The following is a 23,946-nucleotide window of genomic DNA, read 5'->3' on the forward strand; positions in this document are numbered from 1 at the left end:
TGGAATATATACAGCAACCCCCCTTCCTTAAAGCTTTGAATATGCTACTGAGCCAAACATGTTTATCTTCACACATGCACACAACATAGTTATTTTTTCCAGTACACACCCTGTCCTCTTAGTGTAACTCTGGTTGCACCATTGACACCCCCAGTGTTTGGAGAAAGGCCAAAAAGCTTAGGTTGTCCATCTGTAAAGAAAAAGGAAGGAAGCAGGTTCAAGTGTGTTTTACTCAGATAATACTCTAAGAATGATAAGGATCCTTTGGAAGTAGATATCTAGTTTAACATGTTTTTCAAGACCTTTTAAACTGACAATGAGAAAACAAAATAGAATATTTTATTAGAAATGTAACTGAACTTTGGAAAGGTATGCAAGCAAATGAGTGTTGCTTGTGAAATAACATACTTCTGTGCAATCACATACATACATGCTGTAGTTATCTGGGCACCACAAAACAGGTACTTGTTTCTTGGCACTTAATTCTAGCTGGCTAAAGACTAGACAAAACAGGAGGATGTAAGAATGGAGGCCAAAGATGGATTAATAGAGATGGATGGAAGAAAAGGGAAGACACACAGGCACGTGAATGGATTGTCCCCATCTCCTCCCCCAGGATCTTTGCCCACCTGCAGACAGACAGACAAATGGATGCCAATAGAAAGAACTAGCAAGTAAGAGGGTAACACATTGTAACACAATATAGAGGGTAACGAATTTTAACAAATATAGCTAAATGAAGAATAGCTGGAAAGCCTTGGATAGATAGACAGACAGACAGATAGACAGAAACAGACAGATAGATACTTTAGAATGATCGATGTTTTTATATCTTTTGTGGTTATTTCAATATGTTCAAGTTTAATTAACTTATAAAAGTAGTAACTTACATGTAACCGGGATGATGACGGCAATAAGAAGAAGCAGATACATGGTTGGGGCAGATTCTGTCTACCACCAGCCGGTGGCTACAAGAAATAACATTTTAAGTAATAAAACAATTAAGATTACATAGATATTTGCACTCTCATATCATACAACATAGCAGTGTACTTCTCAACGTGTTTTCCATTACATCCATTTGCAAACTTAGATTTTGAATATGTCTTATTAAATATTATTATATCAAATAGCCTTGTTGTATATTATTTTGTAATGAATGTTTATAGGTTTATACCTAGTTTTATCTAATATCTTGGCTTACCTTTTCTCTTTCATGGCTGCCATTTAAAGCCCTCTTTGATTAAAACCTTTGCTTATCTATAAATACTTAGAGCACATTCAAGATGCCCACCAGCAGTGCATGATATCAGGATTCGCAAACGCAAACTAGTTCTCAATTCCCTGCACATTATCTGTAAAGATAAATGTTACTTCCGTCCGAAGAGAATTAAAAATGTTTTTATTTATATTTAAGAATTACAAAATAGTACAGAATTAGACTATATTGATGTTTAACTGATTGTTAAACAGATTAATAGATGTTGATGATATAAACACTGTAACAACAATTTTTGGACAGTTTGGGGGTATCATATATGAAAGTAAACTTTTCAAGAGAAGAACATTATAATTGAATATGTACCTGGGGGTTCAAAGTTTGATAACTAGAACAAAAAAATATATTTTAACGATTTTTTCAAGTAACATAATGAATAGTGGTAGGAACTTACTGTGTTTATTGGAAATCGATGACCGCTGAATTAGAACATATTTTCTTCTGGCACCTAAGGAAAAATGTTACAATTACACCAGTTTTAATATATTTTATATTTAAACATATTAATGAAAATATTGCTGATGTTTATAAACTGATGATGAACACTACATTAAATAAAAGAAAATAAATCCCTCACCTAGAATCTTGCAGCATATATTTATAAAAATAAAAATAATAAATGTATTGTATACCAACCTTCTAAAAATTCTGGATACTAATAAATTCAATTAATAAAGTATAGGCTTCAATATCCCTCTTATTATAAGATAAATAAATACAATCTTGCGTTTGTCCTTTCTTGCTGATGTTTAAATGTAAATGGTTCTTTAGACTAAACACGCTGGGGTAATTCCTTTTCGTATTATTGTTAACTTCCTTTCGTAACAGATAAGTAATCATATGTCTTCCTAAAAAAAAGTCCATAGTTATTTAGTACTGGATTTATGCTTCCCTCTAGTGGACAAATTGAGATGTTTATCTCTTTCACACAAACATTTTTTCTTAGTAGAAACTGACTGTTAATCGATAGACTCATATACAATATATAGAATAAATGTGTTTAAAAGATGTGGAGATGCAATCATTAATCAAACAAAGCAAAGGAACAATAACAGCCATTTTGTGATTTATAGAAAAAGTGGATATATATTCAAACTTAATGGCCAAAGCATACATTTTTTGAAAATATGAGAGCTATTATTATTATTATTGGTATTTATACAGAGCCAGCTTATTACGCAGCGCTTTACATTAACAGGGGAATTTAACAAATGAGACAATAGCAAAATGTTACAGAAACAATAGGTAGATGAATACCCTGCTCAAATGAGCTTACAGCCTAGAGCAGGGATAGGCAACCTTCGACTCTCCAGATGTTGTGGACTACATCCCCCATAGTGCCCTTACACCCATAATGCTGGCAAAGCATCATGGGAGGTGCAGTCCAAAACATCCGGAGTGCCAAAGGTTGCCTATGCCTGGTCTAAAGGATATGGAACCCTCTGCACATTAATCCTGCAACACATGATGCTAAAAGAAGGATACAAGCCTACCTGGGGTTGTTTCAATGCGTATCAGGGTTCATCAAAGTGAGAATTGTTGAAAAATTAATTCAATGTGAATTTCAAATTTAAGGCCAAAACCGCTGAAATAGAAACATTTCCCTAGCCAGCAATGCTTACAAATTTGAAATTCACTTTGAATTCATTTTGAGTTTCAAACAATTTTTACTTTAGACTCTAGTAAATAACCCTAATAGTTAATACTTCAATGACAGAACACAATTCAACGGTGATTTACAAGTTGATTAAAAAAAAAAAAAAAAAAAGTAAACATTTAGACATAAGCACATAGATTGCTAAGTATGCACCCACTGTGTCATCTTTTGGTAGATCACAAGCTTCATAAGGCAGACAACACAGACAGCAACAGGGATCTCATTAGTGGAAATGCAGACAATAAAAAGGGCCAACCACTACATGACCGAGGCAACAAGAGTGAGAGTGAAACACCAAGAGAAGAATACAAAGACTACTGGAACAAAAATTGCAAAATCTCAAAACACAGACAGGTTCTACGTTTTACTTTGTTCTATCTGTATTGTACTATGCTGGGGAATGTCATAGCATTTTTTAAATGACAGTAAAATATTAATAATAAAAGCATTGACAGAGACACAAAAAGTACAAAAGGTGTAAAAGAGGGTTAATTATAATTAAACTATATACTATTACTCTATAATCAGAAATGTGTCACAAGTGACAGAGGTGACATTTGGGTGAACGTCGACATAGGGCACTGTGAGAAAATAGTTTACATTTTAGAGTTGAAAGGCGTATCAAAACACATAGTTTGTATAAAACATCATCCTGTAGCCCATATAGCATAGCTTTAATATGAAATAAACAATTAATATAAAGCTCAGAATTGCAGGATAAAAGAGCACATTTGTGTTCAGGAATACATTAACAATTAAAATCATAACAAATTGCACAATTGTATCCTTTCTTTGTTTCGTCACCACTAGTAGGTGACAAAAAAAATAATTTTTCATTATGGATTTTTGTAATAATGTCTGTATGTTGGCATAATGCTCACAAGCTGTAAGTAGAGTTACACCGAGCATCTGTAATATATGGGGCTCTGTAAGCAGAAGGCTCATATTGCAGCCTGTTAAGAATCTTTATAGTGAACTCAATAATCTGGAATGGTTGAAGGAATGTGTCAATAAGTTTGGCCTTCAAATATTTCTGTGAAGCATGGGAGAAGGGGCTACATCTTAAAGAAGGACAGATTGAGACCTGATATGTATTTGTTTCTCTACTACGTGAATACTAGTAAGGGCAAGGTAAATTGGATGTAATCATCAAAATTTCGTTTTGCAATGCAAACTCCCACAGAAGGCCCAGATCTTGAACAAATGCTTTGACAAAGAACCACAGGATGGTCCCTAGAGTCTCTTGGCAACATAAACCATAAATGAGCTGTAATGGTTATGTAACAGAAAGCGTTCCTTTAGCATTTATGTTAAAAACAGTGAACTAGTATTCCACCAGTGTTCAGGGGCTGCACACAAGTGCCTCACAGATTATTTTTCTTCAAGAGATGAGGACCCAAAAGAGTAGCCTTTTTAAACTCATCTAGTACAGATTCCCCGTATTGTACATAAATGAACATTTCCAGTTGAATTAGATTCCCTGTATTATGTAAACCAAGTCATTGTTTGTTGTGAGAGGTTCATGTTTAACAAAATACCTATAATTTTCTTGTGGTCTTTGATCAAATGTTGTATAACTTATTAGTACTATGTATAGTTAATAAACAGGAATTGAAAATAAGATTATAAAAAAATAGTGCTCAAGTCATTAGATCTGCCCAGTTATTCCATTTTAAACAGGGAAATGTGAGAAAGAGTCATTTGTATCTCTGCTACAAATATTTCCATGTGGAACAGAAATGTAGGAAAAATATTAGCAGGCTATTTCCTGGCAGTCGTCCTATCACCTGGAACTGTCTTTTGGTTTTCATCAAATATTGCTCAACTGTAGGGACGGCGAAATCTCACTCGTGTAATGGAACTATTTCGTTTTATTTAAGTTAATTTTCATATGGTTTAATATGTACTGAACTGTTACAACATATGTTAAAAGAGTCAAAAGGAAAACGCTGACAGACACTGTAGCAAACGACACCTTAATAGGCCTCTGCGCAGGCCACAGGCTACGGAACCAAAAAAGGCACCAACATCGCTATGATGCGTGCAATCATACCTACCGCTTAAATACAAAACAGGCTTCTGCGCAAGCCACACATGTCTTTTTGAATCTGCTCAGCACGAAAAATAAAGAATATATAAAAAAACAAATATTGCTCAACTGTTAATCTCTCATGACTTTGCTCTCCATGAAGCAAGGGTTTATTTACTATACAGGGGATTGTAGTGAATTTAAAACAGAACTCGCAAATTATTGGTAAAATTAACAATATTTCCCTTTTGCTTATTTGTGTCCTGTTTTTTCAGTTCTCTATAAAATTCCAAATATAATATTAACTTTAAAAAGTCATGTCTTCTTGCCAAGAGGCAGTAATTACTTATTAGCAAATTACACACTATGCCCTGTTAGTTTGAATGGAATGCCAGTTCATTATTTCCCTTAGTAACCCGTGGCCAACAAATTTTCATCACTCAGCAACACTGAATAGTTTCATAAAAAAAATAACACCCAACATGTGTTAATTCCACAATAGCTTAACAGGTAAAACTACTAATATGACATTTCATTATTATGAAACATTTTCATCTGCTTTATAAATAGGAAATTAATTGTCAATTAAAGTGACACTAGCATACTTCCTAATATTGTCAGTCCCAGAATCGAGACACAGGTGAGAGGGGGTAAAGGGGACAGTAATGCAGGAGGATCCAAAAATTGGAAATGTCCTGCCAAAATCGAGACTTCTGAGAGTCATGCTCCAGGCACCAGAACCACTACAGATTAATGTAGTGGTTCTAGAGCGAAGAGACTGTCCCTGAGCAGTGCCTTTTCTCAGAAGAGGCTGTGTTTGCAATAACTCTTATGATCACCTCTAGTGCCTATCCCTTGAACAGGCACTAGAGGAGCTTCCTGGGTTTGGTCCCGCAAAGATTGCAGGATTAAGTCAATGCATCAGTATCAGGAGATGCTGACAGGGGCAGCGAGGAGATTGCCATGCATGCACAGTAGCCTCCCAATGCTTCTCTAGAGGAAAACATTGAATTTAATGAGATCATCACTAGCAAAGGCAGGGTAAACATATTGGGTAAATAAAATAAGCATAATGTTTTATTTTGCCTAAATAGGGGTGGTGATAATCTAAATAGTTAATATAACACACGTGTGCTAGGAATGTATGTTTATATTCCTAACACTAGAGTGTCCCTTTAACCCTTTTAGTATAGTGATGTTCATATGCAGTCACATTTAATCTAATTCATGGGTCCCTTAACAAATACAAAGGCAAGACTACAAGACTAGCATTCAATAGCTAATCACCTAGGGGATCTATTCAACACATGATATGTTGATCGTGAGTTGTTAGTCAATTTATTAATTGTAGGCTAGAATATTATAATATACTGATATTCTTTCTATTTAAATGCCTATACCTGTCTGTGTGTTACACTGTGCACGACAAAAATAAAGAATGTAAAAACATTAAAGGACCACTCTAGGCACCCAGACCACTTCAGCTTAATGAAGTGGTCTGGGTGCCAGGTCCAGCTAGGGTTAACTAATTGTTTTATAAACATAGCAGTTTCAGAGGTCCCTGAGGGTGGGGGCACCCTCAGGGCACTCTAGTGCCAGGAAAACGAGTATGCTTTGCTGGCACTAGAGTGGTCCTTTAAAATAAATAGAATCAGAGTTTTAAAAGGAAACAATTACATTCTGCAAAGCTGGAGATTTCTTTGTCTGTCATTTTTTCCTTTTTCCAGACTTTCAAACTGCTTTGTTAATTATCAGTTTAGCAAGTGTCAGCAGATAGTGTACAATCTATCTACCTAGAAAAAGTAACCATTGTACAGTGTATGTATTCAAACTAGAATTATGATCTCACTAGAGGAGCAAAGTGTATACCTATACATTTAGTTGGTGTGACAACTGAAATGGTTATCCACAAAAGTGAAAATTCAAAGTAAATTTAAAATTTAAGGCCAGAGTAAACTAAAATCATAGCTGACAGGTCATTTTTCAAGTATGACTATTTTGACCTTAAATTTGAAATTCACTTTGAATTCTCACTTTAATAAATAACCTAGTTAGATTATTCAGAAAAGTATGTTTCGGCTGGGCTGAGTTCATCTTTTGTTTTCGTAGTGCTATTTCTGACATTGGCAGCATGCTTTACAAATTATCAGTATTTAAAGGGGCAATGTTGCCAACCTATATTACACAAATTTATGTGTTGCCTTTTTAACACTAAAAAGTCAGAATCACAAAATGTGACAAAATATTGAAAATATATGGATACAAAAACAAGAAAAAACACACATTCGGGTTTATTTACTCAACACCATTTTGCAATGAATTGCAAAATAGCCGAGTTGGAGAGGATTTTGTACTCAATACTTTTTTGCCTAATTTTTTTATTTATGATCTCAACTTGCTATAGGTAGGCTCAAGAAATCAGCACTTTTATAAATTAGGGTTAAAATAGAATACTAATCACCCATAGAGCATTTCACCAAGCTGGAGTACCTTATGGGTGTGGACTTGTTCCTATAAAGATTGTAGCCGTATTAGTCCAGTGATGCAGATGTAAACTAACAGATTCAATTAATATTTTTTAATACCTGTTTCATTGCACCAACAGAATTTTGGAATGCAAGCCTTCGAAAGATTCTCATATTCTAGAGAAATACTTTAAACTTGAGAAAGGATCTCCCAAAGCTTTTCATACCAAAATGATGTAAATCTAATAATTTTTTTTATATATATATATATTATTATTATTATTATTATTAATACATACAGTGCATTCAAATATAAATCAAGACAAAATGTAGTCCCATTTTAAGAGTTGACATTTCCGATAGATAGATAGATAGATAGATAGAAATGTTTAGCAAAATAGATAGATAGATATTCACATAATTAATGTAATTTACTGAGAAATCAGACTTACAATATAGCTATTAAGCACAACAATGCGGGTTCATAAAATAATATGAAATGTTTGTATCCACATCTAACAATTGGTAAGATTTCTAAAATTCATTGTTGGCAGATAATCATTACATATTCACCAGACTTGATTACTGCCAATTCCTTCCTGTTTGGACATTCACAATCGAACGTTACACTTCAATAAACTAACAATGCAATTGCCTAATGCTTCATGTTCTATGTACAGTGCTATGGAATCTGATGGCGCTATATAAATAATAACATAATAATAAAAATAATAATATGTACCCTTAATGCAAAAAGTAGCACACTAACAACTGTGCTGTTATATCAACAAGTTCCACTGCCCTGAATGCAGGTTTTTTGTAAATTGATAGTTTGCATTCTGTCACAGTTGATAATGTATTATGTAACTCTATGAAAATGTACTCAATATTTGGATCATGTCTAATCTTTGCAAAGCATTCTGGATAAAGGTGTTATATTGGAGTTAGTTCATTAGTAAATCAGTCTATTAATAACACAATTCCAACAATCTGCAGGGAACAGTTGTCAGGGGGATAAAAGGAAAACTCTTGTGACTGGAGTATTTAAAACAAATGCAAACAAATTATTATCGAACAGAACTAGTGTCACAACTACATCAACGGAAGATTATCATGAACAGGATAACATGAGTTTTAAAAAATGCATACTTTTCTCACTTGGAATTTTATCTTTATATTTCCATTTAAACCGAACTAAAGCTTATTCTTTATTTAACGTATAGATGATGCAAACAACTTCTTGCAAAGACACCTGTACACTAAACAGTGATTCCCCGTTAACTGATACCAGACTTGAAAAATGCAAATCTAAGAGCCTATTCACAAAGCAGCAAGCAGTGGTAATTTGAGAAATATCCTGGAATTGGAGAAAAAATGTTTAACATTTTTCTTCTGACTTCTAGTTTGGTCTAAGTTCTGCATATTGCGTTTCTACTCATGAAAACTAACATTTTAGTAGAAAAACACCCCTAAACTGGTTGATTTTAATGATATCTCAGACTTATCACAACTCACTGTTTAGCGAATAAATGCCAAAATGCTTTACTTTCCACTTTAGATATATTATTAAATGATACCACTGTTGTTTTAATGTAATTGGCCTCCTGATAATCTTCTTACCTGATAATGTGAAGTGCCACTTCTCACAAGAGTTAGTCTGACACCTACCACCCTTATTGACCTTCTGTCTCACAGAAACTATGTGTCTGTATTTATATTGCAGAGTCCCGTAGCAACTTATAGACACAAATCGCTTCATGTCACTACTGGTATTTCATGTTGTCATTCTGGGAGTTATGACGTAAACCTGATTTGCTTCTTGAGAACATGCAATTGTCTGTAAAGTGAGAATGCTTTTCTCCTGCAAACAATTTATTTTAATATGAGGGTTTGCAAAATTACAATATTGGACCTTAGGCACACCGATGTTCCTCATTGATTGGACAGTGTTTGTTTGAAGAAACCATGGGGGCACAAGATACCTTTAGGCATTTTCTCTACTTTGTTCACAGTTTATGGCTAATATGTGAGATGATAATTTTGACAAGAGTTGGGGTTTTGAATAACTGAGGGAGGGACAGTAGCAGTAGTGGGAAATATATAGAGGCATATGAATGCTGTAATGTAAGAATTCTTTCAATATAGAAGTGTGATTAGTTCATTTTGGTCAATTAATAAAACACAAAGTGACTGCACACGAGAAATATTTAAATCAAATCAGTAATCTCTCTCTCTCTCTTAACCTTTGCCTCCAATTCCTTTCAATAGCTGTCATAATCATAATGTATTTAATAATAGTTGCATAGTTTTCTATAGTGTGTGTGTGTGATGTTTTTTTGAATGAGTGGAATTAAGGCTAGACTACTTAATCTATAAAACTTTGATGGACAAAGGTTTATGAACAAAAATCCCTTAGAGTGAAATGAGAAGCTGTTGATTGGAGGAATCTCTTCCTGAAGACAGAAGAGCCTGCTTGCTGTTGACATTTTCTGTGTAGTTACATTTTAAATGTTGTTTTTTTTTTTGCAGAATATTTGAATGTGTTCTCTTTAATGCCTTAAAAAGTGGACAGCCTTTCTTTCAACTGTGTCCTTCCAAGTAGTATTGCTAGTGACTCTCACTCACATGTATTCCCTATGCTGATATTACCTAATTTAAAAATGAGTTTGTATTTTTTTCATAAAAACTTGTAAACTTGTTAACTAGGAAACGTGATATAAATAATAAATAATGAGCAGGGTAACCCAAGTTGATGAGATTGAACTTGAGGAAAAGTAACAGCCCTATCAGTTGTGGGGACAGAATGGTTCCCTGTGAGCCTTTGAGATTCAGAATACTCCACTGCAACAGAGACAACTTTCTCACTTTGGACAGTGATCAGTGGACTTGGCAATACCTGCTGGGCCACCAGATACAGAACAGGCCACACACTCTTCTTCTCATTCAAGTAAGTCAAAGGCTCCTCAGTAGGAGGCAAAATAGGTTCAGACAGGTAAGCTCTGACCATTTCAGAGGCCCAACTCCCCTTTCATCAACTTACTCCTTCACTTGCTCCCACCAAACCACCAACAGCATTAAGCTAACACTTAATTGCTCTCTTGGGGTTATGCTGGTGGTGCTGTTGCTTGGAGTAGGAGACAATGGGAACATTGTAGGTTCAATATGGACATCTTCTTCAACCTGCAGGCCTCTCTTTCGCTGCAAATCATGGGTCATTTTATAAGTCTGTCCATCCAGTATGTCAGACTATTGTATCCGATTGTGACACATTCCTTTGGTTAGCACACTGAAGTTAGCATCAGTTTAGTGTAATTAGCAAATTGTTCTCTCAGATGAGCATTGAGTAGATCAGTTTCCTGACTACTGCAGCTGCATCGGTATGGAGTGTGTCACCAACAATAACTTTCCTGTTTCCCAAAAAGGCATCCATCATGTTAGTAAGGTCATTAAACAAGGGGATGACCTGTCAGTGATGTCTCTAAGTAATAACTGTCACTAATCCTTCTATTATTGTCCTATCCTCACACCCCAACAGGATGTCAATTGTAGTGGAGTGGTGGGAAGATAGTTTATGTATTCTTCTGCTGTTCCAAATTCTTTCTAGCTATAGGAATTGGAGTTCTGTGTTGACATGGTAGATGATGTGTGGGCAGCTTATTTTTTTCTCTTGTCTGGCCTAGAGAGATAAAATATGGAGTATAGGTGCTCACTATATCTTAGAAGATGGGTGAAGGCAGCAGATAATCACACAAGATTTCCCCAAACTTGTGAAAGTTAGAATACAGCAGAAAGGAAAGAGATAATCCACGCCAGATATAAGTATATACATACATGGATACAACAGAATCTTGTTGATAGATGAATCTCTTAGAAACAAAGACAACACATAATCTAAGTGTAGTAATTAAACTAAAACATATAAGGTAGTATATTGGAATGAAAGCACACTCACACTTTCAAAAGCTATATAGAGCTCTCCTGTTAAGGGCACGGACGGTATAATCCCCATCTATGGATATATTCCCCACAGTAGTTATGGTGGATTCAGCAGTGATTATGGTATTTACTCAATGAAGTGCGGTATGTGAAGACACAAGTGAGAGCATCCAATAGTATAGTATGTATGGCACACCTTTCCTTTCTTAGATAAAATAAGTATTGTACTCACATTTTATAGAGCATATACCTGCTCTGGTGCAGTAGGGCATTGGTGGTACAATCCCCACCTAGGATATGCAGTTCTACATATCCTAGGTGGGGATTGGCAGGCAGCCTGAAATGCATTCATGCCAGGCTAGCCTTCCAATTCTTTGGGCAGACATGCCTGCATTTTGGGCATGTTCGTTCTTTCGGGAGTTCTGGTTATATGATCCGCGTCAGTTGCCCACCCTTTTACACCCCCCATTGACTTCCTGCTTCACTGGGCACTGCTGTTAGGGGGTATGGATTTACTTGAAAGATGAATGCATGAATTAGAGAGAGATTAGCATATTTTAAGAGAATCTGAGTTTTCTATTAGCTGCATCCTATGAGTTTCCCTCCAGCAACATCTCCACCAGATACATAACGCTTGAGAGGTATGAATGTTTTAGTGTTTTTGATCGATAAGATTCTGTATACTCTTAATCTGGCCCGCGGCTTACACAAAGTGGAGAGTGCATAATAGGTGCAGAAAATAGTGGACTGCTACCTCTGCGCTCTAGACCCTCCACTTCTAATTCCTTTGTCTCATAGTTTTTTTTCTCCTGGGACAAATGTCTGGAGTGATGGGAAACAAAGCAATATTATCATCCCTATATGTTTTACCACCACCAAGATCTGACATTATCAACACTACCTGAGTATTCTATACTACCTCTTCAGTATAGAATGGCACTGATGGCACCAACAAGGTCTCTGCTGAGCTTCTTGGGGGAGTAACAAGAAATAGATGATAACACAGGAAATGGCAAAATGTAAACTTGTTTCACTTATCCCTTGCTCTAAGCAGAGTGTCTTCCAATTACTCTTGTGTTCCTCAATACCTATACACTTACATGGCCAACTTTTTCATGGGGCAGTGTAGATACCTGTTTTGTAGGTGGCACGTACATCACTTATAAAGCAATTTTTGGGCGCTTAGGTGGACTGGTGAGGGGAGTCTTGGCCAGTGTCCTCTGTAGTCTAGTCAGGCTCCTTTGCTTGATAGCAGATCTGAACAGTCATGGAGAGTGTAAAACACAGAGTTGCCCCAGCTCCTCTAGTGTCTGTGTGTGAGGCTGTACAAGAAGGGGAAGGTACTGTTATCCATCAGCCCACTAAAAGCCTTTCAAACAAGTGATGCCACGCAGCAAGAGCAGGGACAGGATGAGTGATTTGCACCATAGAACAGCTCCTGCAGTTCTACTGTCAATTATAGGAGGGTGAGTACTTTGCAAATAACCCTTCAATCTCCACATGCCTGTTCTTTAAGTAAAACTATTCTCTAACACTTAATATATATGTATTTATAATGTCATTCTAAATGTATTTTAATTTAAATATCTATGTATATTAATATCAAAATACAGTTAGAACAAATTTAAACCGGTATATTTTTTTAAAATTAAATTGTGTTAATTATTTTTTTAATTATTTTTTGTATTTAATTATTATTTAATTATTTATGTATTTATTTATGTATTTATTTTTTATACATATATATATATATATATATATATATATGACATGGGGACACTGCCATTCTAAGTATATTGAAATATTATAATATATATATATATATATATATATATATATATATAAAATTTATATTAAAATACACTTTTAATAATGGTGTATGTGTGCTCATGTGCATGTAAAAGTACTTAGATTATATATATACATATATATATATATATATATATGATCTAAGTAATTTGTATGTACTTTATAAACTTTTATTTAATTTTTACTAACTTAAAAAAAAATATTTCAGGCACTAGGGGGACTGCCAGCGATCAGGTAAGTGGCTATTTGCTATCGGTCCGAGGTCGTTAACGACCCTTTTTTGTCTGACGTACCTGGTAGGTCCAAGGTCGGGAAGGGGTTAACCCCTCCCATAACCTTTACAAATTATTTCTTAGCCCCAAAGTAAACCACTTAAAGCCTCAATCTGAAACCAAACACGTTACATTAAGTCCATTCATTTCCTAGGTTTCACTCCTAAGAAACACTGGTAATACTAAATTTAACCCCACGCTGACCATAATCTCATAGTTATAAACACCTATTAATATTATCAGTAAAATTAATGTAGAGAGGTCCCTGGTACAAGAAATTATTTTGGACCAACCCTTAGCACAATTGTAGCCAAAAGGTAGATCCTCAACTGTTTTGCAATGCTTTGCCAGCTGCGCATCTACCATTTTCCCACGCTTGCAGGGTAGTTTTTTTTAGCATAGTTTGTACTGTTGCTATTTGAATGTAGTAATATTTTTGTATGTAATATTGGCATCAGTTGTACATTTATGTGTTGAGTTTGCATTTAAATGCAGGGTTGTGCTTGACTGTAGCTTTGGCACCTTGCGCCCTCTTTTATGACACAATGTGTGTGCTCTGATGACATGACATTGTTGACATCACAACCAGGGCCATCTTTACGCATGGGCATGCTGGGCAGTTGTCCGGGGGTTAACGAGCATAGGAGGACCACTGCGATCCATGGGCCAAGGCCCATGCAGAGCATGGCTTCTTGGGCCAGTGGGGATGTCATCTCCACCATTGTCCCAAAGGTACTTCTCAGGAGATGGACGAAGGAAGACCCAGGAGGCTGAGTGTTTCTCCAGTGAGCAGGCAGTACGGCGTGTTGGCGCATTACCATGCCAACACTCCAACACAGCACTGTGCTTGCGAGAGTAATAAAGTCAATCTGCAGCTGGAGGAGCTGCACCATCAGACCACCAGGCAGTGCAATGTCTCCCCTCCCTGATTTAAGTAAGAAGGCTGACGGGACATAACGCTTTTTTTTCCTTTTTAAATAAAAATAATTTAAAAAAATATATACATTTCCTCCCTTAACACCACCCCACACAAAATAGACACACACAAATTTAACACACACTGCACCCCTACATACACACACTGTGCACCCCTACACACACATTGCTCCCCTCATTGCAGTCTGTCTGTGTGTTTTTAGTAGTCTGTGTGTGTATTCAACAGTATGTGTGTGTTCAGCAGTCTTTGTATGTGTGTGTACAGCAATCTGTGTATGTATTCAGCAGTTTGTCTGTGTGTGTATTCAGCAGTCTCTCTGCTTGAAAAGTTGTTTCAAGGGGACTAACACCTGGACTGTGGCATGCCGGAGGAGGATCCATGGCAAAACTCCCATGAAAAATGGTTTTAATCTATAAAGGGCATAAATCACCTAACATTCCTAAATCACAATGGATATGGATTGACACCTGACATATGACATATTGACACCTTGACATATGGATTGACACTGTCAGGGTACCTGTGGTCTCTACCTCCGAAAGAGGTAGAGACTTAGCTGTTCCTCCATCCAGACGGGCTGATGGCTCCCTTCCCCGCGGTCTACCCAGTCATGCTAGGCCGGGCGCGAGGGAGTGACTGCCTTTTACAGCATCTAGGCAGGAAGTAGTCATCAGGACACTCCCCCGGAACGACCTGTCAGTCAATTGCTGCAGGACCAATCAAGACGCCTCGGAGGCGTGGTTACTGCTCTGAACAGGGTATTTAACAGAGCTTCTTTCATTAGCTCATTGCCCTGTCGTGGTTCTAGCTTGTTCTAGTCGCTCAGTGCTTGTGTATTCTATTATCCCTTTTGGTTTTGACCCGGCTTGTTTACCTTACTCTGCTTATCTCTGTTACCCTTGATTCGGCTTGTCTCTCGCTTACCTGTCTTCTGTTACCCTCGACCTCGGCTTGTCTTTGACCATTCTATACTGTGCTACTTACGTTAGTCCGGCCATTCTAAGGTCCGGTATACGTATCTGGCTACTGTTTGTACTCTGCGTGTTGGATCCCTGTCCCGATCCTGACATTACGACAGGGCCAATGGATCCTGCGAGTACAAACAGTCAGCTTGCCTCTCCTGATCCTAGGTTTGAAGCCATGGATCACAGAATGGATCAGATGGCGCTTGCGCTACAGGCTCTATTATCTCGTGCCAATAACCCACCAGAGGAGATACGTAATACCCCTGTTTCTCCTGCCGGTTCAGGTCTAGAGGTAGCCACAGTGGGTGCTTCTTCTCACATTACCCCCCCAGTACGCTATGGTGGGGCTCCTGAGAAGTGTCGTGGTTTCTTAAACCAAATTAGTATCCATTTTGAATTGCAGCCTCGCTCTTATCCTACAGAGAGGGCAAAGGTAGGATTTATTATCACCCTACTTATTGAGAAAGCTCTGAGATGGGCCAACCCATTATGGGAGAACGATAACCCATTAGTTTATAACTATAACGCCTTTGTAGCTGCTTTTAGAAGAACATTTGACCCTCCAGGTAGAAAGGTTAATGCAGCCAGACTACTGTTGCGTCTGAGACAGGAGAACCGAACACTGGTGGATTATGCACTAGAGTTCAGGTCTCTGGCGTCAGAGGTCAAGTGGAATGAGCAGGCGTATATGGATGTATTTTTGAATGGCTTATCTGAAGTAATCCTTGATGAGGTTGCTACCAGAGAACTCCCTGAGAATTTAGAGGATTTAATTTCGTTCATCTCTCGTATAGATGAACGTTTAAGAGAGAGACAGAACACTCGAGAGAAAAAACGGAGACCTTCTATTAGGTTAGCCCCCGCTTTTCCAAGTCGTGACTCCACGGTATCTTTGCTTCCTGAACCTATGCAGATAGGGTATACCCGCCTCTCTGAGGAGGAAAGACAGTACAGGAGAAGAGAGGGTTTGTGTATTTATTGTGGAGCTAAGGGTCATTTACTCTCAAACTGTTCTAACCGCCCGGGAAACGCTCGCACCTAAGTCTCTCTAGAGGACAGGCCTTGGGTGTTTCTATTTTGTCCTCTAATCCTAAGTATAAAGATCACAGGCTTCTGCTACCAGTTTCCTTAACTTGCGGGAGGGAAGTAGTAAGGGCTATGGCTTTGATAGATTCCGGTGCTGCTGAGAATTTTATCGACCAAGCCTTTGCCAGTAAAAACAATTTCCCATCCCAGCTAAGGGAGACACCCTTGGCCGTTGAGGCCATAGATGGTAGACCACTACTAGACCCTGTTATCTTTCGTGAAACCATACCCATTGAGTTAAATGTTGGCATCCTACACGTGGAGAATTTATCTCTTCTGCTCATTTCGTCTCCTTCCGTTCCCATAGTTCTGGGGTACCCATGGTTGAAGGAACATAACCCTATTATTGATTGGGAGTTAGGGGAGATACTCTCGTGGGGCCAGGGCTGCCAGGATCGGTGTTTGTGCAAGGTTTCTCCATTAGCTAATATTAACATACAGGAGAATCCTACTCAGTCCACTGAAAGACAAATACCAGACCTTTACCTAGACTTAAGGGCAGTGTTTGACAAGAAGAATGACGATTCTTTGCCGCCACACAGGTCATTTGACTGTAAAATTAAGCTTCTACCCGGGACTATGCCTCCCAGGGGCCATGTATATCCTTTGTCTGTTCAGGAGAACTCGGTTCTAGAGGAGTATATTCAGGAGAATTTAGAAAAGGGATTCATCAGGAGGTCTTCTTCTCCGGCCGGGGCGGGGTTCTTTTTCATTAAAAAGAAAGATGGCACGCTGAGACCTTGTATCGATTACCGAGGCTTAAATAAAATAACTGTCAGAAATGCCTATCCCATCCCACTGATTACCGAGTTATTTGATCGTCTTAAGGGCTCCAAAATCTTCACCAAGTTAGATCTCAGAGGGGCTTACAATTTGGTGAGAATCCAGCAAGGTCACGAGTGGATGACGGCATTCAATACCCGGTATGGCCATTACGAGTACACTGTTATGCCATTTGGACTATGCAATGCTCCTGCAGTATTTCACGAGTTGATTAATGAGGTACTTAGGGAGTTTCAGCATGATTGTGTTATTGTTTACCTGGATGACATACTAATACACTCTAAGGAGATTGAGACTCACCATAGACAGGTCAGAAAGGTGTTACACAAACTTCTGCAACATGGTCTATACTGCAAATTGGAGAAGTGCAGTTTTGATCAGTCTCAGGTAGACTTTCTTGGGTACGTGATTTCTGGGGAAGGTTTTAAAATGGATCCTGGTAAACTCCAATCTATTTTAGACTGGCCTTTGCCCAAAGGACTCAAGGCTATCCAAAGGTTTATTGGTTTTTCCAACTACTATAGGCGCTTCATTAAGGGTTACTCCTCTATCATTGCGCCTATTACCAATATGACGAAACAAGGGGCTGATACTAAGTTCTGGTCTGAGGAAGCTCTTTGTGCTTTTAAGACTCTCAAGGAACTTTTTGCCTCAGCTCCCATTCTAGTTCATCCTGATACGACTCTGCCTTTCCTGCTCGAGGTCGATGCTTCTGAGACAGGAGTTGGGGCTGTTCTGTCTCAAAGGTTAGGGGTGGATAAACCGTTACACCCTTGTGGTTTCTTCTCTAAAAAAATTTCTGGGCCTGAGAGCAGATATGACATCGGGGAGAGGGAACTGTTAGCGGTCATTAAGGCTTTAAAGGAGTGGAGACATTTACTGGAAGGGACTCTACACCCTGTTACTATCCTAACGGATCATAAGAACTTGTCTTATATTGGGGAGGCTAAGTGCTTGTCCGCCAGGCAGGCTCGCTGGGCTTTGTTCCTCACTCACTTTAATTATGTACTTACGTATAGACCTGGTTCTAAGAACTCTAAAGCCGATGCTTTGTCTCGTCAATATGAACCATACACTATAACTGAACCACTTCTGTCATCCATAGTTCCTAAGGGGAATATCATCGCGAACACGAATCTCAGGATTCACTCTCCATTGCTTTCTGAGATCATGAAGTTTCAGCATTTGGCACCCAAACAGACTCCTGGGGATCGACACTTCGTTCCTGCCGCTCTCCAACTGGAGGTGCTACGCTGTCTCCATAACAGCAAGGTGGCTGGGCATCCTGGTATCCGCAAGACTTATGCGCTGGTCTCTAAAGATTTTTGGTGGCCTGACTTACGCAGGGATATTAAAGAATTCATCGGGGCATGTGAAGTTTGTACCAAGACCAAGCTACCCCATTCGCTTCCATGCGGATTTCTGCACCCTTTAGAGGTTCCTGAAAAGCCTTGGTCCTGTCTGGCTATGGACTTCATTGTTGATTTGCCTATCTCTAAAAAGCAGACTGTCATCCTCACTGTGGTAGACAGATTTACTAAAATGGCTCACTTCATTCCCTTACCTAAACTCCCATCTTCGCCCGAATTAGCGGAGATATTCGCCAGGGAGATTTTCCGGTTGCATGGGATACCTTCCCAAATTGTCTCTGACAGAGGCTCCCAATTTGTTTCCCGTTTTTGGAGATCATTCTGCTCCCAACTAGGCATCAAATTGAATTTCTCCTCTGCCTATCATCCTCAGTCCAATGGAGCTGCTGAACGCACTAACCAAAAAGTTGAACAATATCTACGTTGTTTCGTTTCAGAACACCAGGACGATTGGGTCGGTTTGATTCCTTGGGCGGAGTTTGCACACAACAATCTCGTTTGCGATTCTACTCATTCAAGCCCCTTCTTCATGAATTATGGTTTTCATCCGTCTATTCTTCCTTCGGATTCTCCTTCCCAGGGGGTGCCGTCGGTTGATGTTCATGTTGCCAATTTGAGGAAGTTGTGGGATCAAACTCGACAAATCCTTGTGCACAACTCTATATTGGTTAAGAAACACGCTGATAAACGTAGAAGGGCGGCTCCGGTCTTTGTTCCAGGTGATAGGGTATGGCTGAGCACGAGGAACATCCGTTTAAAAGTGCCATCCATGAAGTTCGCTCCTCGTTATATTGGACCCTACAGGGTGCTGACCCGTATCAATCCAGTTGCGTATCGTTTAGCTCTTCCTAATACCTTACGCATCCCGAACTCGTTTCACGTTTCATTGCTGAAACCACTCATATGTAACAGATTTTCCTCCACAATAGCCCCTCCTCGCTCCGTTCAGGTGGAGGGTCAGGAGGAGTATGAGGTTAACTCTATTATTGATTCTCGAATCTCCCGGGGGAGAGTACAATATCTGGTTGATTGGAAGGGATATGGTCCTGAGGAGAGGAGTTGGGTACCTCAGGAGGATGTTCATGCTCCCCGTCTCCGCAGGGCGTATCACTCTCGCTTCCCATCTCGTCCCGGTTCATTCCGCCCGGTGGGCGTATCTGAGAGGGGGGGTACTGTCAGGGTACCTGTGGTCTCTACCTCCGAAAGAGGTAGAGACTTAGCTATTCCTCCATCCAGACGGGCTGATGGCTCCCTTCCCCGTGGTCTATCGGCTTGTCTTTGACCATTCTATACTGTGCTACTTACGTTAGTCCGGCCATTCTAAGGTCCGGTATACGTATCTGGCTACTGTTTGTACTCTGCGTGTTGGATCCCTGTCCCGATCCTGACAGACACCTGTCCTCAGAGACCCTGATACACACTGACACAGAGCAGAATAGGGACTGTTCCCCCTACATAGGGTCACTTGGCAGATATGGATTGACACCTATCCTAAGGATCCATGATACACATTGACACAGAGCAGAATAGGGACTGTTCCCCCTACATAGGGTCACTTGGCAGATATGGATTGACACCTATCCTAAGGATATATGATACACACTGACACAGAGCAGAATAGGGACTGTTCCCCCTACATAGGGTCACTTGGCAGATATGGATTGACACTTATCCTAAGGACCCCTGATACACACTGACACAGAGCAGAATAGGGATTGTTCCCCCTACATAGGGTCACTTGGCATATATGGATTGACACCTGTCCTCAGAGACCCTGATACACACTGACACAGCACAAAATAGGGACTGTTCCCCCTATATAGGGTCACTTGGCAGATATGGATTGACACCTGTCCTCAGAGACCATGATACACACTGACACAGAGCAGAATAGAGACTGTTCCCCCTACATAGGGTCACTTGGCAGATATGGATTGACACCTGTGACAGACCAAACTCCCCGTTTAACGCACCGCAAACAACCGCAAACAGTCCATTTGCACAACCGCAAACTCCCCATTTGCACAAGGTTGGATACTAAGCTAGCTATGTCCGTTCCTTGTCCTCACTGATGTCATTGAAGGTCTCTTCCTCCACCCAGCCACGTACAACACCAAGGGTCCCCGAAAGTATGCTAATAAACTGAAAAAAGAAAAAATCTCCCAAGAAGGAGATCTAAAACTGGCATAGGAAAAGGTTAGACAACTATAATAAAGTGATACCTACAAATCCTAGTGAGCATAGGTGTATAATAGAGGGAGAAAGGGAAAGCAGAGTAATGCTTCCTAATTCCGTGGTTAGTACCCTTTGTTAAAGTAAATTGAGTAATGGACAAAAGTCTTTATTGTATCATTTATAAATAACAAAGGGATACTATACTCATTCCCCTATAGTGGCTAATTGTGTAATAATGGTAATACTATTACCTATTATATAATATTGGCAGGGGCAAGGAAATTCCCTCTAAATAGATGGGTATAGGCAGAGAGTATGGAGACCGGAGTGATAAAGTGTCAATAAGGTGATATAAAGTTAAATGTATCACAGACACACAGCCACCCTTTCTCTTAGCTAGTTTCCAGAAATGCTGGATAGGTAGAAGGGCTATAAAGACTCAGAGAGGTCTAAGAAGAATCCTCTAAACTAGCCCTAATCTCCTTCAACACCTTCAAGGGTGTTCTGAGCTAAAGCTCAATCTAAACGTTTAGATGACTGCCTGATTTCCCATCACAGATGCTGGCTAGGAATAACACTGTGCAAGACAAAGAGTGGGTCTAAGTGCCCATAGTGCAGTAAAGTGTCCCTAGTGAAGTGAAAAAGAGAATAACAAGCTGGCGCCCTATCAGGGGACGTGTATATGGCATCGATTTTAGGAAGCGGGAGATGGAAAAAGATGCTTGGTTTGTCCTCCTACTTCAAATTTGGGGCACTGCGCGTGCAATCTAATGTGCCACCAGATAGGAGTGGTGTGTTAAGTAGTACTATTCCTATCAGTTTAATCCCTGTTATGTGCCTTTTTTTTTTGGTTTGGTTTTTGAAGCCACAGTGCAGCACCAGAGGACCGAAAAATTGTACACATGCCTGAAAAATTAGGTATTGTTGCAGCCGCTGCTGTAGTAGCGGCCAGAAAAATTGATGTTTGTTTCCCAGGCAGAGAGTGCCCTAAAACATTGCGGCTTGAACCCTAGTTGGTGGCGGATAAGTCACGCAAGTCAACCGGCATTCAGAGCTAAAATACAGCAGAGTGTGGACCATTTTTATCCCAAGGCAGCTCATCTCATCAGGCCTTTTATAGTCGAATGTATCGCCCAGTGTCAGTCCCTTCGGGATCCATCCCTCATTCATCTTAATAAAGGTGAGGTAATCTAGACTTTTTTCACCTAGGCGACTTCTCTTCTCAGTGACAATACCTCCTGCTGCACTGAAGGTCCTTTCTGACAGGACACTTGAAGCGGGGCAGGCCAGAAGTTCTATCGCAAGTTGGGATAGCTCAGGCCACAGGTCAAGCCTGCACACCCAGTAGTCAAGGGGTTCATCGCTCCTCAGAGTGTCGATATCTGCAGTTAAGGCGAGGTAGTCTGCTACCTGTCGGTCGAGTCATTCTCTGAGGGTGGATCCCGAAGGGCTGTGGCAATGCGTAGGACTTAAAAAGCTCTGCATGTCCTCCATCAACAACATGTCTTTAAAGCATCCTGCCCTTGCCGGCGTGGTCGTGGGAGGAGGAGGATGACTTTCACCTCTTCCCCTGTTAGATTCCCGTTGTGCTGTGACATCACCCTTATACGCTGTGTAAAGCATACTTTTTAATTTATTTTGCAAATGCTGCATCCTTTCCGACTTGTTGTAATTTGGTAACATTTCTGCCACTTTCTGCTTATACAGGGGTCTAGTAGCGTGGACACCCAGTACAGGTCGTTCTCCTTCAGCCTTTTTATACGAGGGTCCCTCAACAGGCACGACAGCATGAAATACCCCATTTGCACAAGGTTGGATGCCAAGCTACTCATTTCCCGTTTCTCCTCCTCAGTGATCTCAATGAAGGTATGTTCTTCCCCCCAGCCACGTACAACACCACGGGTACCAGATAGGTGACAACAAGCACCTTGGGATGCCTGTTGTGGTTGGTCTTCCTCCTCCTCCTCAAAGCCACATTTCTCCTCTGACTCCTCTTCCTCACAATCCTCTTCCAGCGTTGCCGCAGGTCGAGCAAGCGATGCTGATAAGGCTGTTTCTGGTGGTGATGGTGACCACAACTCTTCCTCTGCCTCTTCACGCTCATCTACGGCCTGATCCAGCACTCTTCGCAGGGCACACTCCAGGAAGAAAACAAATGGTATGATGTCGCTGATGGTGCCTTCGGTGCAACTGACTAGGTTTGTCACCTCCTCAAAAGGACGCATGAGCCTACAGGCATTGCGCATGAGCATCCAGTAACGTGGCAAAAAAATTCCCAGCTCCCCAGAGGCTGTCCTAGCACCCCAGTCATACAAATATTCATTAACAGCTTTTTCTTGTTGGAGCAGGCGGTCGAACATTAGGAGTGTTGAATTCCAACGTGTCGGGCTATCGCAAATCAAGCGCCTCACTGGCATGTTGTTTCGCCGCTGGATATCTGCAAAGTGTGCCATGGCCGCGTAGGAACACCTGAAATGGCCACACACCTTCCTGGCCTGCTTCAGGACGTCCTGTAAGCCTGTGTACTTATGCACAAAGCGTTGTACTGTCAGATTACACACATGTGCCATGCACGGCACATGTGTCAACTTGCCCAACTTCAATGCCGCCAACAAATTTGTTCCGTTGTCACAAACCACTTTGCCGATATCCATTTGCTGCGGAGTCAGCCACTTCTCCAACTGTGCGTTCAGGGCGGACAGGAGTGCTTGTCCGGTGTGACTCTCTGCTTTCAAGTAAGTCAAACCCAAGACGGCGTGACACTGCCGTATCCGGGATGTGGAATAGTACCTGGGGAGCTGGGGGGGTGCCGTTGATGTGGAACAAGATGCAGCAGCAGAAGAGGACTCAGCCGAGGAGGTCATGGAAGAGGATGGAGTAGGAGGAGTAGAGGAGGTGGCAGCAGGCCTGCCTGCAAGTCGTGGCGGTGTCACCAACTCCTCTGCTTTTCAGCCGTCAGCAGGTTTACCCAATGCGCAGTGTAGGTGATATACCTGCCCTGACCATGCTTTGCAGACCAGGTATCAGTGGTCAGATGGACCCTTGCCCCAACACTGTGTGCCAGACATGCCATGATTTCCTTTTGCAAAATCGAGTACAGGTTGGGGATTGCCTTTTGTGCAAAGAAATTTCGTCCGGGTACCTTCCACTGCGGTATCCCAATAGCCACAATTTTTTTTGAAT

At 40.1% G+C, this 23,946-nt stretch overlaps 1 protein-coding gene across 1 annotated transcript in view; it reads right to left on the reverse strand.

Moving 5' to 3' along the window:
* LOC134608371 (fibrocystin-L-like) overlaps nt 1-9,129 on the reverse strand; it is a 124,371-nt gene extending 115,242 nt beyond the window's left edge. Inside the window, exons 1-5 of the mRNA XM_063451134.1 lie at nt 9,051-9,129; nt 1,999-2,127; nt 1,674-1,727; nt 891-968; nt 110-190 (exon numbers count right to left, since the gene is read on the reverse strand). Of these exons, the coding sequence (XP_063307204.1) occupies nt 110-190; nt 891-933 (124 nt within the window). The 5' untranslated portion in view covers nt 934-968; nt 1,674-1,727; nt 1,999-2,127; nt 9,051-9,129. The remainder of the gene's footprint in view (nt 1-109; nt 191-890; nt 969-1,673; nt 1,728-1,998; nt 2,128-9,050) is intronic.
* Between the last annotated feature and the right edge of the window lie 14,817 nt (nt 9,130-23,946).

The sequence above is a fragment of the Pelobates fuscus genome, chromosome 4, assembly GCF_036172605.1.
Source record: "Pelobates fuscus isolate aPelFus1 chromosome 4, aPelFus1.pri, whole genome shotgun sequence".
Taxonomy (NCBI): Eukaryota; Metazoa; Chordata; class Amphibia; order Anura; family Pelobatidae; genus Pelobates; species Pelobates fuscus.